At 36.1% G+C, this 17,321-nt stretch overlaps 1 protein-coding gene across 2 annotated transcripts in view; it reads right to left on the reverse strand.

Annotated features, from left to right (window-relative positions):
- Positions 1 to 17,321, reverse strand: part of LOC139687463 (pecanex-like protein 1) — a 44,882-nt gene that overhangs the window by 4,355 nt on the left and 23,206 nt on the right. For both annotated transcript variants that reach the window (XM_071584635.1, XM_071584634.1), the window contains 9 exons: positions 14,300 to 14,493; positions 13,909 to 14,139; positions 13,647 to 13,750; positions 12,924 to 13,223; positions 11,252 to 11,435; positions 7,040 to 7,209; positions 5,998 to 6,125; positions 1,638 to 2,005; positions 321 to 461 (listed from right to left, as the gene is read on the reverse strand). In XM_071584635.1, the coding sequence (XP_071440736.1) occupies positions 321 to 461; positions 1,638 to 2,005; positions 5,998 to 6,125; positions 7,040 to 7,209; positions 11,252 to 11,435; positions 12,924 to 13,223; positions 13,647 to 13,750; positions 13,909 to 14,139; positions 14,300 to 14,493 (1,820 nt within the window). The remainder of the gene's footprint in view (positions 1 to 320; positions 462 to 1,637; positions 2,006 to 5,997; positions 6,126 to 7,039; positions 7,210 to 11,251; positions 11,436 to 12,923; positions 13,224 to 13,646; positions 13,751 to 13,908; positions 14,140 to 14,299; positions 14,494 to 17,321) is intronic.

Below are 17,321 nucleotides of genomic sequence, written 5' to 3' on the forward strand. Positions count from 1 at the left end.
CACATGAAAAAACCAATTGAAAATATTAGACAGCAGTCATTGTGACAAAAAATTTAAAATTTATTCAATCACACCTCAAGTGTACCAACAGACCAAATAATGAAGGAGAGTCATAGAGAGAGGAAAACACATTTTATGGTGATTCCATGCAGAATATCAAATAAAAACAAAGAAGAAGAAAAATGGGTGCGATGCTTCCACGAAGAAGAACCCAGAGTTGTGAAGCATCAACTACAAAACCAATATGCAACATAGTGACATTATGGTCAATGAAGAGGAGGCATGACTACAACATGCCACCGCTCTTCACCACCCCTCACCTGGCCCTCCATCCCCTTTTCTGGAAGCCAATCCCGCCAGTGTGATCGGCCTCCCCGTGCTCTCATTCTCTCGTCTGGCCATGCCACATCAATACGCCGACCCAGATTTATTGCATCATACACCTGATTCACATCCACTATCTGGAATCCAAACAACATTCACAAATTTTAGAAAAAGGTATCATAGTATAAATTTGGAAAATTAATGAACAGATGAGGCATAAATTAAAAAAGCTAACTGGAAAAAAGGGCAATAGAGACTGCTCTACGGTAACTACTTCCAAATTTAATGGTAAACCCAATTCCAGAAAATAACAATATAATTCAAAGCTGTTAACGTAAAATTTTCTATTGTACAGACTGTTTATCTTCATGTATCACTGGCACCTAGACATTTTCTCAGAAAAATTGAAAATAGAAATACCTATCAACAATTTTCTCACCTCATTTAAAATCCGAAGAAACTGCGGGAGATGCCGCAACAGTAACTTTTAACAGAGTCATCCGCTAATGTGCATTTCAATGCAACAATTGAGAGGGTAAAAATCACTCGCCTTTATTTTGTTAAAACAGAAATCCCATTTTTCCTATGATTTATTATCTGGTTCTAACCATATTCCTCAAGCATAGGACATTTAGAACAATGTAGACAGAGTTTTTTTACTCAGGAGAGATATAATATATTAGCAGAGGGGTGACACCCCCGGGGATTTATTTGGGAATTTTTTAGGAAATATTTGCCAGAAAATAGATGAAACTCTATTGCTTACTACTGACCCAAAACAGTGAATTTATCAAAATTTGTAATAACAGCAACCATTTTCTAAGCTTGATGCAGGAAAATATGCATAATAGTAAGTTTTTCCAGCAAATTGGCTTGCATATTATTGATTGAAGTTATACCAATAAAATCTCGACCCATAAGATGCAGGCTGATTTTAGAGCACATTTTGGAGTAAAAAAATGTGTCTCTTATGAGCTGGGATATATGGTAATCTTTGTGTTCCACAAATAATTTTTTATTATAAATTAATTCATAAAAATTTGCTATCACATATATTATTCAGATCTATGGAAAAATGTTGTTCATATTCCCTGTTTTTATTATGCTTCTTATTTGACATGGAGTAAAAGCTTGAATTCTAGCTACTACCATAATGCTATGAGAATTATAATTACATATTAATCTCTAAAAATTAATTTAAAGCACAATAAATTAAATAGAGTAGCAAATCTGCCCCAAGCAAAGTAGATTGGGAATCAGTTCCTAGGGAGGAGGAGGCATTCAGGAGAAAAGCACCCTCCTGGTAGACTCACCCTAACTCTTTGGTAAACTGGCTCTTTCTCCGCCGTTTCCTTCTCTGTGACCATTAATGGAGGAACTGTGACCATTGGGGGATCCCTCTCTTTGCAGCCTGACCCCATGGTGGACTCCTTGGCCGACACGGCAGCCGCTGCCCCCTCTGCCAAGAATCCAGCCAAACTAGCAAGAGTAGAACTTGATGGCTTGCCGAGAGAGGCACTGGCATTGGATGTCACGCTACCCCTGTTGGCTGTTAGTGACCCCCCTCCGCCCCGCCCCAAGCTCCCACCCCTCCCCACACTGCCCCCAACCACCCCCACCTGCCCCATGTCCATCGACTGGCTGCCCATTGTGGTGTGACCTACACCAGGGTGCCCATATCCTGCCAGTGGAGTGAAGAGAGTACTCAGTCAGACAAGGGCACTTCAATACCCATCCAAAAACATCATGCAGATCAACAATAGTATAAGAGGGGCAATTTACTCTTGATAAATGAAAGTCACAACTGAATGATGGCCACTCTTCAATGCAAAAAAAATGAATACTACTGGCAGTTTAATTTGATTTTTCTGGGACAAAATTTAAAAGGCACAAAACCAAGAAAACAGAAAAAGTGAGTACGATTTACTGGTCACTATTACAAGGTATAGATGAGTGCACTCATCATTGCTGTAAAATTCATTGAAGAAAAATTTATTAACAATTAAAACTCACATGCAACTAAAAAATTACATGTATATGTATGTAAGTGTGCATGTGTGGGTATGTATGTATACATGTGTGTATATATACTGTAAAACCTGCTCTAAACGAATTTGATGGGATTGGCCTTTCCCTTCATTATTAATGGGATTTTATTACATCCGAACTACAGCATTATTTGACAAGCACATTGTAGAATTGCAGGCCTTTTTGTCATCAATTGTCTGCATTAATGTAATAGATCTTTACCTGTTAAATTACTTCCTCCCACACCATGACATTTTTTTCCATTTTTATCCTTATGAATTTAAATTGAAAATATCCTCAATAACTTCTATTATATGAGCACCTTGCAATGATCCTTTTAGCAATAGGTATAGATAAATAGCTGCCTCTGTTAGATAGGTAGACTCTTCTTATGTACATAAACTCCTTCCAACACTATCTCTTAAGTGTAATGGCATTAGCTATTCACCTGCAGACTATGACATTGGAAATCTACATGTGAGCTTTACAGGTTTTGCTTGTTTCAAAAAATGTTATGAGCGGAAATCTAATAATAAGTGAGGCATTATGTCAAACCACAAAAAATCAATATTTTCTAAGCAAAATGTAAGAAATAAATGAAAGAACACAGCAATACTAAAACTTAATAGGTGAGGCAAAAAACACTGATCGCTTTCTACCTCCCTTAATTCCATCTAAAATGCCTCTTCCTTTCCCCTTTTTACCAAGCTTTCCCAGCATTCTCTCTTCTATTATCATATGCAGCATCCAAATGCCTCTCATTATCTCCTGCATCCACTTGTCTTGCCTTTTTCTAGTATCTCCCAACAGCAGTCTCTCATCCCCTAACACCATACTTAGAACTTCCTTGTTTGTTATCCTTTCAGTCTATTTTATTCCTCCACACCCACATCTAAAAAGCCTCCATCTTTACTTACCTCAATGACCAAGTTTATGTTCCATACAAACTATACTCCATACTTAAGTTTTTACTAGTCTTTCATCATTAGTTAGGATGGTGTCTGGCATCAACTCCCACCTCTCTGTAAATGCTGCTCACCTAACAAAATTCTCTACCACTCTGCCCATCCTCATCCAAAACAATTCCAAAATAAGCAAACTGTTTAATCTCTTCTACTCTAAATCCCTCACTTTTAGTTCAGTTCGGCAAATGCACCCAGTGATGATTGTAATCCTTCAGCTGACTGGCTAACTAATGCTAAATCATTAGCAAATCCAATTTATTTAAAAGAGTTCTCCAACCACCCTCACTTTCCCATGCTTCCCTCCACATATGTATTGAAAAGGACTGGTAATAAATGGTATAACAGTCTTACTCCCCCGGCTAGCGCTTCCCATCCTGACTCTCCATTCACTATTTGAGCCGGTGCAGTCTGAGGCATGTGCATGCTTCTTTTATCCAATCAACTTCTGCAAAATGTTAATTAATACCAGCCAATTCAATCAGACGAACAGTTTCTGAAAATCCATGAAATATAAAAACAGATCCTGGCTGTTCTCTATGCTCCTTTCTACTTGTACTATTGACCTCATTGCTACGGCATAAACCATACTACTTCCCTTTCAAAATCCAAACTGATCTTTTCCTGCCTACTGTTCCTCCCTTCTCCATCCATTACTTGATGATTTTAAATCATACCTTGACCACATGTGAATTCAAAAAGTCATTCAGTCCTCAGATAATACTGCTTTTTTTGTATGGGTGCTAATCACTGCTATTCTAACACTCTTCCAGCCCAATGCCTCCCTCATAAATACTATGTATGGGCTCATAAAAATTCTCCCTCCCTTTTTCCTCACATTTTTTAGTATCCCTCTAAAAATATTACCCATTCCAGACAGTCTTCTTTGAATTCATTCGTTTAATACTATTTCTTAGACACAGTAAAATATTTTGGTCCTACGCTATCCTCATCGACATAATATCACCTTTTTATATTCAAACACTCTGGTCTATTATTAAGTGGCTCATGATATTATTTAAAGTGACTCCAGTGAAGAAATCATATAAGTTTCTGAATCAGATATAACACATATATTATTACAACCAACTTCCTTTATGATAAGCCAGTTCCTTAGATATGAAGTGAAACACTAGAAACTAGCAGGAAAATAAATTATTCGTAGCAAGTTGTGAAAAATTCGTGAATGCAAGAAAATGTAATAGCATGTTTCCACCTTCATTAATAAACATGGCAAATGTAATTACGGTGGGTAAAGTGTATAAAATAATGGCATTGAGCAACTATTGATTATCAAAAATCAATAATAAAATAATTTAAATGTTTTTCTTTCAAGTGAAGCAGCCTTAAAAATAAGAAACTACATTTGCACATCAATTGCATGTGACAATGATACTGAAATTTACACGTCTATCACTTTTCCATTAAAATGCATTCTTTTAAATTACAATAAGTATTGTTACTTACATTATACAAGGAAAGAAACACATTCAGAGAGATACTGATAAAATGGAAGAAGATAAATGATTTCACTAAAGTTATGAGAAATACAGATGTTTCTGGAACACTCTTTCCATTAACGTATCAATATTCATTACTTGCATTCATCCTAAGCATGCTCAAAAAATTGGCTAGCAAAAGGATTCTCTATCAGATCTAATTATATAAAAATATGCAGAAGATTCAAAGATATATACAAGAGTGAAAGCAATAAAATTAATGAGGGGAAAAACGTATCAAGCCGAAGAGCAAGCATATGACATTTGACTAATTAGCCGGACTGGATAAGTTTCCCACTCTCTGGAAATGAGAAACATCTAGCCAACTCCAAAAGATCACAGCCTTCACAAAGGTTCCACAGGTAAGTTACCCATCACTTAAGACTTAAAAGAGGTTATCTTTTATTGGCACTTGAGAATTTACTGCTCAAGCCACAGGAGACCATGTAAGCTTACTACTTAAGATACAAGACTATAATTATCCACTGCACCACTTTAACCATCTTTTGAGAGTCCTGACTGGTACTACCCGGCATGTTTTTAGGACACAAAACAAAATTTTCTGAAACCTTAGTCTTATTTGTTAGTTAGTTAGCTATTCTTATTAGTTAGTATCATTTAAAGTTCAGCACTCAAAATATTTAGTGTTCATAAATATTTTGAACTTTTCTATATCATTAAAATATTTTACTGAAATGGCCATAAATCCACCAAAAATGTTTACCTAATTGATATTAATACTTATTAATGAATACCTGTCACCCCTCCCTGAACTTCTGATAATGAGATCATCTGACAAGTAGCACATGATATTGGTGCTATCTTTAAAAATAGCAGGTCTATTGAAGCGGCAAGTGAGAAAACAAATTTAAAATCAAGCATAATTCCTGAAAATGAGCTTTGATGGCCAAATTTGTTGCAATAAGTACATATATTGTGGAAGAGGACAAATATCATATCTTTCCAAAAGACTTCTGCATATCCTATACATGCAGAAGTATTCATGAATTGGATTGAGCCTCAAAGCTACTTCTTTATGGAAAGGGCATCGAGCAGCAGAAGCAATAAAAAAATAAAGTGCACTGAAATGAGGAATACACCCATGGAGATGTGAAGCAGAATAGGACAATTTAAGAGAAGAGGCTTAGAATAAACCGTGTGTGAGTCAAATTCCATAAATTCACCCAAATGAATGTTGCATGTATTTGGTGAGGTTGTGGTCATGGGATATATCCCTTCATGACCAAACCCACCATCATCCTGTGGCACAGAGCCTCCGCTTGAGCAACCCTCGCCACACCGCCTTCGTATCCTGCAAAAGAAAGATTCTTTTGAGTGGATGCACCAACTTAATTAGGGCAGACTAATATTTCAGCGCAGCCATGATTTCATGGCACCAATTAACCCAGCATTGCAGGTCAAAACTGTTGTTGACACATCAGCATTTAGAGAGAGAAGAAAAATTGAAGTAGATTGATTTTAAATCAGCTTTAAACTATCCAATATCCTTTACACTGAACATTTTCATATCTATGCCAAAAGAGCCTCCACCAAGTCACTATGATTAAGTTTCAATAGCAAAAAATATTGAAGTTGTTTTTCTTAAAAACAGTCCTGATTCAATGTTAACAAATGCTTTGAAGGGAGCTAAATACTTCATCATTTAAAATTTTTATTTTGCATATTTTATTTCTTTTGCTAGTCTCATTTCTACATTTTGCGTCGTCACAAGTTTCCTTACACATAAAATGCTTTTGTCTTTGATTTCTTAAATCTACTTCATGTAATTATCATACTTGACATGCTTCATAATATTTATTTTACACTCTCACCTTTGAGGAAATAATAAAAAAAGATTTAATAAAAAAATAATTTAAAGAAAACATTTAAAAACCTTCAAATATTTCTCAATTAGAACATAGGGGAAAAAATGCAAATATTTTTTAGCCTTTTTACAAAATCACTTCCATAGTGGAAAAAAGTTACTATCGAGGCATCTCCCACAGTTTCTTCAAACCTACATTTACTCGGATAGTTTTATGCAAAACTTTATTTCAAATGAGCCACCCTTCCAAGAGACGATGCTTGAAATTTCCTGAATTGCCAGACCTCTGAAATATATTCTACTCTTACTTAAGACAGTTTCTAGAACCAGCCATTCTCAGAAACAGTTGCATGCACTGGTTTAACTTTCACATGGTGTACTACAAGGTCACGATCACCCACCTGCGCCACTGACTGATCACTGCTTCTTTCATTGCAGTGAGGCTCACCGGTCCTCCCAGAATGCTCTTTAGCTGCACATTTGTTTCTGCATAAGATGTCGTCAATGGTGATACATAAATAGGATAGCCAATTGGTTGATCACAGGATGAATTTATAATATTTCTCAGAGCCTGAAAAAAGATAAAAAGTTGCTATGTCACAAAAACCATTTTAATTTGGAATGTCAATGACTACAAATAGTTGGATCAGAACTGAATTGAAGGATACTGATTTCATAGTTTGGTGAGTGAATGATACATAAGAAGAAAAACCAATTTATTAACATCCCTGAGGTTTCACTGATAAAACAAGCATTACTCATGCACTGTAAATTGATGGTTTAGGAGCTGGGAGTGCTTGATAGCAATTTCAATTTACTCTCACCACTGCCAGTTTCAATTACTGATGTAAAGATAAGAGCATTTGCCATGAAGAGTAAAGATAAAGAATATAAAACCCAACTGCTAGCAATAGCTTCTTTTCCCATGGTAATTTAGAACTGGTAATAAAGTTTCAATTTTATCCTTTTGGATGAGTTTGAATGTTAGCATACCACAGTAACCCTCTCTAATCCAGATAATATTGGGGCAGACGTAATCTCTGTTAAGTGAAAATCACAAAGGATTTGACATATGTAACTCAGTTTTACATGTTATTTCTGTGCACCCTTGATTGCTGATGGCTTCCAATGATAACATGATGAATTAGAGCCACTGAGGACAAAAATATTCTATTTATATATGCACTTGCATAAAATGTCATACATATTCTCTGAAACCTGTCTGTAACAATTCTAAGTAATTTTGAGAAAAACAATGGCAATGCACACTTAATGGCATAATGCTATTTATCTAATTTATTGCCATGCACTATGATAGTTAAATGATCAGTTTTTATTTACATAGATGAGAAAATTATCATTATTATTATTACAGCATTTAAGGTAAGTTCAGACACAAACAGACCGAACGTCTACATTTTTTAGCTTCATCTATCATGACATTTACTGACACCACCAAGTTCGAATATCAATCACCAACTAAAATGCATCCCTCTCCTCTGCATCTCTGATCCATATCCATTACTTCCCGTCTTCTTTGGATTTCTCTCAACAAAACCTCTCTCCTCCCCTTCCACCACGCCTAGCACTCCCTCCTTTGTTTTCCCTTCCATCCTTCTCCACACCCACATCTCAAAAGCCCCCAAAATATGCCTATCATCTTGCTTCAATGAACAAGTTACCAAGCCACACAGGACAACACTGCACACCTAAAGTTGCATCCAGACTTATCAGTTAGGTGCCTATTTATTAGGTAATCTACCGGTTAAGGTAGGTTTTTTTTGGATGGACACAGCTACTAAATAAATATTTTGTGACTCCAAACAAAACACAAAATCCAGTATCCTACTCAACATCAGGTCACTCTTCATCTCTGAGTACTTTCTTCCTCCCTCCATCCTGTCCAACATCCCTATTCTGTTCCTTCCCTTTCCTCATTTGCCTAACATTCTCACCTCTATTACCGTCATCAACATCCCACTGCCAGTCAATACCCCCTTCATCCACTTTTCCTGCCTCCATAGGATTTCTCTCAACAAACCCCTGTTCTCGCCCACCATACCAAGTACTTCCTCATTTGTTTTCTTCGCTGTCCATTTCACCTTCTCTATTCTTCTCCACACCCACATTTCAAAAGCCTCCAGTCTACGTCTATCTTCCTGCATCAATGACCATGTTTCCGCGCCGTGCATAGCTATGCTCCATATCAAAGTTTTTATCAGTCTTTTCTTAATATCCTTACTCAACGTCCCTGTCATCAACTCCCTCCTCCTTGTGAAAGCCTCTTTGCCTAGCACAATTCTTCTCCTTACGTCCCTACTACTTTGACCGTGTTGGTCCAAAACACTTCCGAGATACGTAAACTGTTCTACCTGCTCTAGTTTATGCCCTCCTATTTTTATATTTAGCTTAGCCTTTTTCTTTCTAGAAAATCGCATAACCTTTGTTTTATTAATATTGATTTTCATCCCATATCTGTCGCACTGAATTTCCAATTCACTCAGCAATGCTTGCAACCCCTTGGCTGACTGACAAACTAAAGCTTGGTCATCAGCAAACCTAACTGATTTTACGAATTCCCCGCCAACTTCCATTCCTACCTCTAGGTCTTCCCATGCCTCTTTAATCCTGTCCTCTACATACAGGTTGAACAGCAATGGTAGTAATGGGCAACCCTCCCTTACAACTTTTCCTAACACTTCCCATCTGGACTCCCCATCCCCACTCGCACCTGAGCAGTCTGAGACATGTACAGGTTGAAGATTAGCCTCCTTTCCCTCCAATCTATTTCTATTTTCTTCCATATACTCATTAGTTTTTCCCAATTCACTCTATCAAACGCTTTTTCGAAATCTACGAAACAGGCAAATACCTCCTGACTGTATTCTATATTCCTTTTGATTAATAATCTCATTACTGCGATGGCATCACGCGTACCTCTCCCCTTTCTAAACCCAAACTGATCATCCCCTATGTAATCATTTGCCCTACTCTCTATCCTTTAGTTTATGGTCCTGAGAACCACTTTAGCTGTGTGGCATATCAAACTTATTGTCAAACTGTAGTCCTCACATGATGTAGCCTTTACCTTTTTTGGAATAGGAACTAAAACTGAGCTCACAAAGTCTTCCGGCCAGATTCCTTCCTCATAGATACTACAAATCAGCTCATGTAGCCTCTTCTTCCCACATTTTCCTAAACATTTCAATAGTTCCGCGGGAATGTTATCCACCCCCACGACCTTATATAGTTTCATCTCCCTTAATGCCCTTTCTATCTCATTAGGTGCCTACACCATTCAAATTTAGGGAGGGCTTGAAGGGTGTCCAAACATGTCAGGCAGCAAGAGGGTGCAAATTCAGGGATCTACTTCGGCCCCCAGATTTAGGATACAAGTAGTGTATCTTAAATAAACCATATTGCGACCCCATAATTCCAAGTGCTGAGCATAGCAACAAGCAGAAGAATAATCAACATGTCAGGAAGGTATATACATGTATATGGGTAACAATGTGATGTACACATGTAGGTAACAATAAAATTGGCTGTTTCTTAAAGGGAGTTAAATTATTGAAATGTAATGAAATAATTGACTTTGTAATTCCACACACAAAAGTGTGTGGAATTACAAAGTCAATTATTTCATTACATTTCAATATGTTATGCAAATTCCACAAAGTTACGCCTGAGACAACAAATTTTAGGAGTTAAATTATTTTAACTCACAGAAAAAAATTTATTAACACGAGGTTGGAAAAGGTAGAGCTTTTTAAAGGCAAGAGAAATTTGATGTCTTCCGCATGAATGCAGTTAAATTCTTGCAATAACTTAATTTCATCAAGTTACTGAATATAGATATTTGGAATGCACAGGTAAGAACATATTTCTTTGTTAAATGCTTCATTTCATGACTCAGAACATTGTTTTTTAAAGTTACCAGTTTTCTCCCAAGAGTGAATATTTTCCCCGGAATACCATCATGGTTGTGTCCATACCTTATTGTTTACTTGTTATATCTCATTCTGGTCTATAAACAATACAGAAAATATCCTCCCAGCATAATGTTGTGTTTGGAGAGTATAAATGTGTAGTTATGCCTTTAGTAAAAATACAACTGTCTACATTAATGCAAATGGGTAGTCATAGGTCTTTTGACAAACCTAGGCAAAGGGAGTCACCATTTGACTACATAGAAAAAGCCCAAAAAGTAACAAAACTAACAAAAATTAAAAAGTGCCACCAAATACAAATTGTAGGATAAAAAGTTAATTGATACTAAGCTAAACTTAAATAATATATAACCATTAGTTACAAAAGTATGCATAAATATAAATGAACTACCCATGACCACATATATAACTATAACCACATATTCTATCCAGACTTTGAAAAATACACAAGCAAATAAAAGTAACATGAATCAAAGGGTTAACTGTGATATTAATCACTAAACTCAAAATTAATGGATTATGAGCATTTGAATTTGAAGAATAACCTTAAGAAATTTCAATCCTATTTCTGAAGCATGCTGTTAGAAGAGGAGTGTCTCAAAATTAATAGACATGTCTTGAAATATTAGGCACACCCCTATTGTAACCCCCAAATTGTCTCACCTGCTTCGCATTCTGTATGCTGCCCCGTTCTGGATTACGGTTCCTAAGATAGACAAGTTCCTGCTGCTGGCCAGCCCACAGACCTCGCACACACTCCCGGTTCACTTTGATTACTCGAAAGCTCAAAAAGCGTTTATTCAGCATAATTATTTTGTACTCATCTGATCCATCATCGAGAACGTGCCTGTCAATGAAAATGTAGAATACATATTTTCAATTTCCAAAAAAAAGCACAGTAATAATATATATATAATATACAAAGGCACACCATAAAATAAGTGATGATTGTTGGATAAAAGCCATTACACCAAAAGAATATATACATATGTTACAAGAGTAGCCACTGATATAATAATCAATATGTATGGATTAATTCAAAATGGGATGATTAAGGGTTTACTAAATATTTCATCATTTCACAATCACCACTTCAATTAAACTAAACTGTAATAGGTTCTTAAAGATAGAGTGTGGTAGAAAAACCTCTCAGGTAAGAAATAAAGAAGGATGGCATATTTCAGTTCAATTATATTCTGCTGAATAATGACTGGGAAAACTTATCAAGTACCTTGTAATGACTGCTTCAATTTTTATTGCCTCCATCACTTGTAGACAAAATACTTTCACAAATATGAAACTTTGATGCTCTAAACTCACTACAAGACAAGTGAGTTTAGAGCAATAAGTTTAATGTACTAACCACAAATCATGAATTTATCTTCTGTAAGGTCAACAAACGTGAACATATAAAAAATTTGAATCAAATAAGTGTCACAGATGTTACATGAAATGTAAAAAAGGATCAACTATTCACCAACTGAGCTTGGCAATGCCCATGTTGATTGTTCATAAGTCTGATTAAACATAATTATAGCATGCTTATAGGTTAACTATAACAATAAAAAAATGTTTGCATGTATAACACACCAAACATATTATTTGCTAGAAAAATAGTTTCCACTGAAAGTGTGCATTTTGTGCTACTTGAGTGTTTCACTAATTCATTTCTCAATTTAGAAAAAGGTAATTCAGTATTATTTTCAAAATCTATGAGTAAGAATGGGATAAATGAAAAAACTTACATCTTAAAAAAGATTACCACCCTGATTCAAAATACCATTGCATAAAGAAAGACTTAAGTTACCACAAAGCACTCTTGGACTGGAGACATCCATAAATTGGGATCTCTATGACCCTGACACTGCTTGATTAAAGATTTTTGGCATTTCTTCTTCTAATTACCTGTGCATCTCACCCAACCCTAATAAAAACTGATATGCATAATGCATATCAGAAGAAGTTGGACAATCAGAACGTTTTGGCATAAAATCCTGAAGTGTAACTTTTTCCAAAAAATGTAGATAATTTTTTTAGACAGCCAATTGGGGTCAAAATACCAAGCACAATCAGTATTTTAAATAATTTAATCTGTGAAATACACAAAATCAGTCCACATTAAAATGAAGGACAATATTCATTACTTAACAGGAATGTCTGATAGGATTTTAGAAAAATGGACAGGAACTGTGCCTAAGGACTTACACTAGAGCAGGGATCCAGTTACAAAATTAAAAAATATATACATTTTACTATGCTTTACATCCTCTGGGAATAAAAATATTTCCCTCCAATTTCCATGGGGTGCTGAAGGGGGAGGATGAGGGAACTTCACCTGAGGGCCAAGAGGGATGGGGTCCCAGAGAGCACTGCGTTGCGCCACACAGGGTCCCCTTCATGGGATATTACAAGGGAGCGATCATGGGCTGAGATGGCAGCATGCAGAGCAGCTGGGTCCTCGTATTCGTCTGGAGACATGAAGTGGTCCTGGTGGAGTTTTAGGGACATTCGTACCCCTGGGGCAACGACCCGACGGAGCAGCTCCATGTCAGAGAAGACCCACTCATCTCGGGCTGATGTAATACGGAAGTCACCTTTGAACAGGGCGTGCAGGCCATAGAGGAAGAACTCCACACTGTCACAGGGCACAAGGGAGATCATTATACACTGTGTTTCTTAATAGAATAGTTTACAGTAAATGAAAGTCACTGGATTAAAACAAAGAGCTGCATATGAACAAGGAAAAAATTACCAAATGATGAGGAATATTAATCATTACCATAAGGCTATCCTAACAGAACCACCAAATCAAATTTGTACTTTGGTCAAATGGTAAATTTACATAGAGATTGCTTTTTTAAGTCACTTTAATGAGAGATAAAACAACAGGAAAATGTATCAAGTCAGTAAACTAAGATTTCACATGCCATGCATACCATGGGCTGCATAATGATACAAATTTCACCACATCTTGCAGAAAATACCGTGCAAATGTAGATACAGTAAGTCACATGCTAGCCAGTTCAAATATTTTTACTCATATATGACACCAATTCACCTGGAAACGGTGTTGTGAGAGGCAGCTCCAAGTGTTCTTCGCCCCAAAAGACTCAGTGCAAAGCAGAGAGACACCAAAACAGAATCCCTTCCACATTCAATTGACTGCAAAATAATGAAAAAATCACATGAACATAGAATCTTGACCAACAAAATGATTTAAATAGATACATATGAGTTCAGAAGATTAAAGGGAAAGTAAATAATATTAGATTTTCTGCTAAGCAATGCAGGGAAAAGTCCAATTCCTCCTACAAGCTAACCTTTTCTCTCTTGTCGGCACAAAATTGAATCCAGTCAAGGTACACATTGCAAAAGCTAGCTCTTGTAACCCCTGATGCTCGAAAATCATAATCCTCATCTATATTCATGTTAAAAACTGGATCTAAATCCACAAAACCACGATCCAGAGTGGGACGAAGTGCTTCCAGAATGGTGGAGGAATTCAGCCACTCTTCGAGCCTTGCAGATCTCACAGCATAGAAAATGATACTCTGGAAAAGCAAAGGTAAAGAATGTTTAATGTTAGCTGAAGAAGAGATATTAATTATCATTTAAGACTTGAGATGAATTAACATGAAATATTAATTATCAAGGTAGCAAAGCATTTTATGGGCAAGCATGCACAGGGTTGAGGAAAGATTAAGCACAAACCTTCACATAATATGTGATCAGGACCTTTCGGAAGTCAAACACTTGAAGCATGGATACAGCTGAATTATCTGAGATACTGTAACCTTCCAATATGTAATTTGCTGCTGTAACTTCCCAAGCCAACCAACGCTGACTAAAGGCTGCATTCATGCTTAACACATGAGGAAAATGGCCCAACTCACAGCAACAGAACCCTATGAAATATACATCAGTATTATCAGCAAAAGCAACTATTACTTGTATGAAAGGAAACAGGCACATATATGACATAACTATTAGGGTGTTTAGGTCACCTGGCACTTCAAAGTCACTGATTTATTCGATGGAATGTTTTATATGTTTGGTGTTACGTTTAGCCTAACTCAACTGGGGAAATTGAAATACCATATTTACATGTGTAAGAGTGGAAGACAAAAGAAGGCCATCTTTTGCCATTTTTTCCATTTTCTCCAATTACTACTTATTTCTATGAAACTCATCTTCGGGAATATATGTCATAATTCAGAAAGTTACTTTAATATTTATATAGAGATGGACACAGACCTATATAAAAATATTTAAAAAATGAATTTGAAAATTTGATAAAATATTTGAACAACATCAGCATCTAAACTGAACTTCAAAAAAATTAAAAATAAATACTATTTTAATTTATCACCATAATCAGCTACCTATTTTATTAATGTAAACTACTTGATTTTATTACCGAAAATTTCAATAAGATTCATAACATAGCTTTTGAAATATTTCCCTTTGTCTATGGCATCAGTCTTATAAAAGATTTCGTCATGATTATTATTTTAGCTCAAATGTAACCCTCGGTCCCTCTTTTATTACTTCAGTAATGTTTTAGCCAGATAAATGTACGCTACTCACATTGGATTTATACCTAAAGGTGATATTTAAATGATTCATTTATTAAGAAATATTTTTTATCATCAATCAACTTGTTCAAAAGTTTTATTAAAGCCAATGTTTGGATTTGGAATTCCAGTATTACAGGTACTACTTGTATGCCCTCACTTCAAGTAATTTCTTTTCCTACCCAGGGTTTTTTCCTTTAACCTTTTGCACTCGGATGTCGAGTGTGACTCGACACGGTTAGCAAAGGCAGCAGCTCATATGTCGAGCCACACTTGACACGGAGTTTCACCGCAAGGGGAATTGGGATTTTTGTCTATTTTTCCAAAAACTTTTCTTGTAATCATCTGCATGAAAGGAAAAGAAAAGTTAAAGCTTAATTAATAGCATGGCTGGTTTTATAAATGAATAGTATTGACCCATGATGTCGTCGTCGACATAAATGCCGTCTCCCAAAGGATGCCACCACCTACGCAGATGTTTTTTGTTATCTATTTACTGTGTTGTAAGTTCTTTTTCATTTGTATTGTTTGCTTTTCATTACTTGGAAGTCAGCTAAATGTAAAGCAATGTCTTATGGAGATTATTGGTGTCTGAAAAAAGATCGCCAGAATGTAAAGTTACCTCAGTCAGCTGATCCTTAGTTCATTGCTTTCTAGTTTTGACTCTTTCATTTCCTTTTCTTCCTTGTGTCCGCTGTCTCATCAAACATTCTGCCTGCTCTTTTCCTATCTATTGCATAGTCAGGAATCTTGAGTAGGAGGGTCCAAGATATGATCTATTATATTCATAGTAAACGAACCTTAGGCCTTTTCCTGGAGTCGTGCTTTTTTGAGGTTGCATCATCCTCCTGTGGTAAAAAACCTTCCTCATCTTAGTCTCCGAGGTTTACTTACGTTTATAGAAGCATAACGCAGGTGTTTTCCCTTTGGACGAATGCTTTACCAGCTAGTAGTTGCTCATTCTGAACGATTTTCGCCTCCTCACGATGGATAAGTATTCCAAAGAATTAGAAAGCAGCTGTTTCATGAGGAAAACTCTAAAATTGTGGTGTAAATTGTTTTTCTGGGGGCTTCAGGTCAGTGTTGTAAATTCATTTATATTGTATAAAGAATGCCGGCAAAGAAAAAATGAAAAACCGATCTCGCATGTGAAATTTGTTAGGAAACTAGTACACAATCTCTTTGGAGAATTCCGAGATGGCACACAAACGTCCAGGGTTAGATTACCATCCACAAACATAGAGCAACGTTTCAATGGAAAACTCCATATATTTACACCTCACCCTAACAAAAAACATAAAGATTTTGCGGTTTGCTCTGACCGAAAAATCAAAGGAGGAAGAAGAGAGATGATACATATCTGTGAGACGTGTGAATGTAAACCAGGTCTTCATGTTGGTGAATGCTTCTAAAAATATCATACCATGAAAAATTATAGAGTTTAAATTATGGTTTATCAATAAAGTTATCAATAAAAAAATCCAAATAAATAAGTTTGTATGAAAAGAAACTCCAGTTTTTCATTCTAGTGCCACGCTTAGCTAATTTGGGGTATTTAAAAAATTGAATCCCGAGTAGACTAAGGTAATCGCTCTTCTAATTATTCTTTTCACTATCCAGGTATAGTGAAGAATATGATTTCTTTGACATCAGAGCTGTTCTGATACCACTTAACCATGCAATCTACTCTGGCATTTTCTCGGAGTACCGAACCAGTATTAATGACTTTGATTTCAAAAGAAAATTCTGTGCTATCACCATTAAACAATTGGTTCGAATAATCACAATTATCAAAATCACTCTCTTGGAGGTTAACAATAATTCTATCATTAATTTCAAAATGGTAGTTGATGATTTTAATCTATGCAAAGATCACCCCCTTTTTACCAGTCACTTTTGACAAGAGAAGCTCAAGGAATGAAGGACCACATCTTCAGCCAAGCTGTATGATTTTTTGGGTGCCAGGCCTTCCTAGGACAACCACAGTTGGCACAAGGAATAAGCAACTGGCTCCCCTTAATACCCTGATGTGTAATATTCACATGCCATATTGACCTTACCAAGAGCTGAGCACTCTACTTTCAACTATCAAAACAACCTTTGGGTTGACCACAGTGATTAATTCTGGGAAATATTTCATTCATAAAATATGAAAATAC

Source organism: Hetaerina americana, unplaced genomic scaffold (assembly GCF_022747635.1).
Source record: "Hetaerina americana unplaced genomic scaffold, ioHetAmer1.1.p SCAF_2, whole genome shotgun sequence".
In the NCBI taxonomy this organism is placed as follows: Eukaryota; Metazoa; Arthropoda; class Insecta; order Odonata; family Calopterygidae; genus Hetaerina; species Hetaerina americana.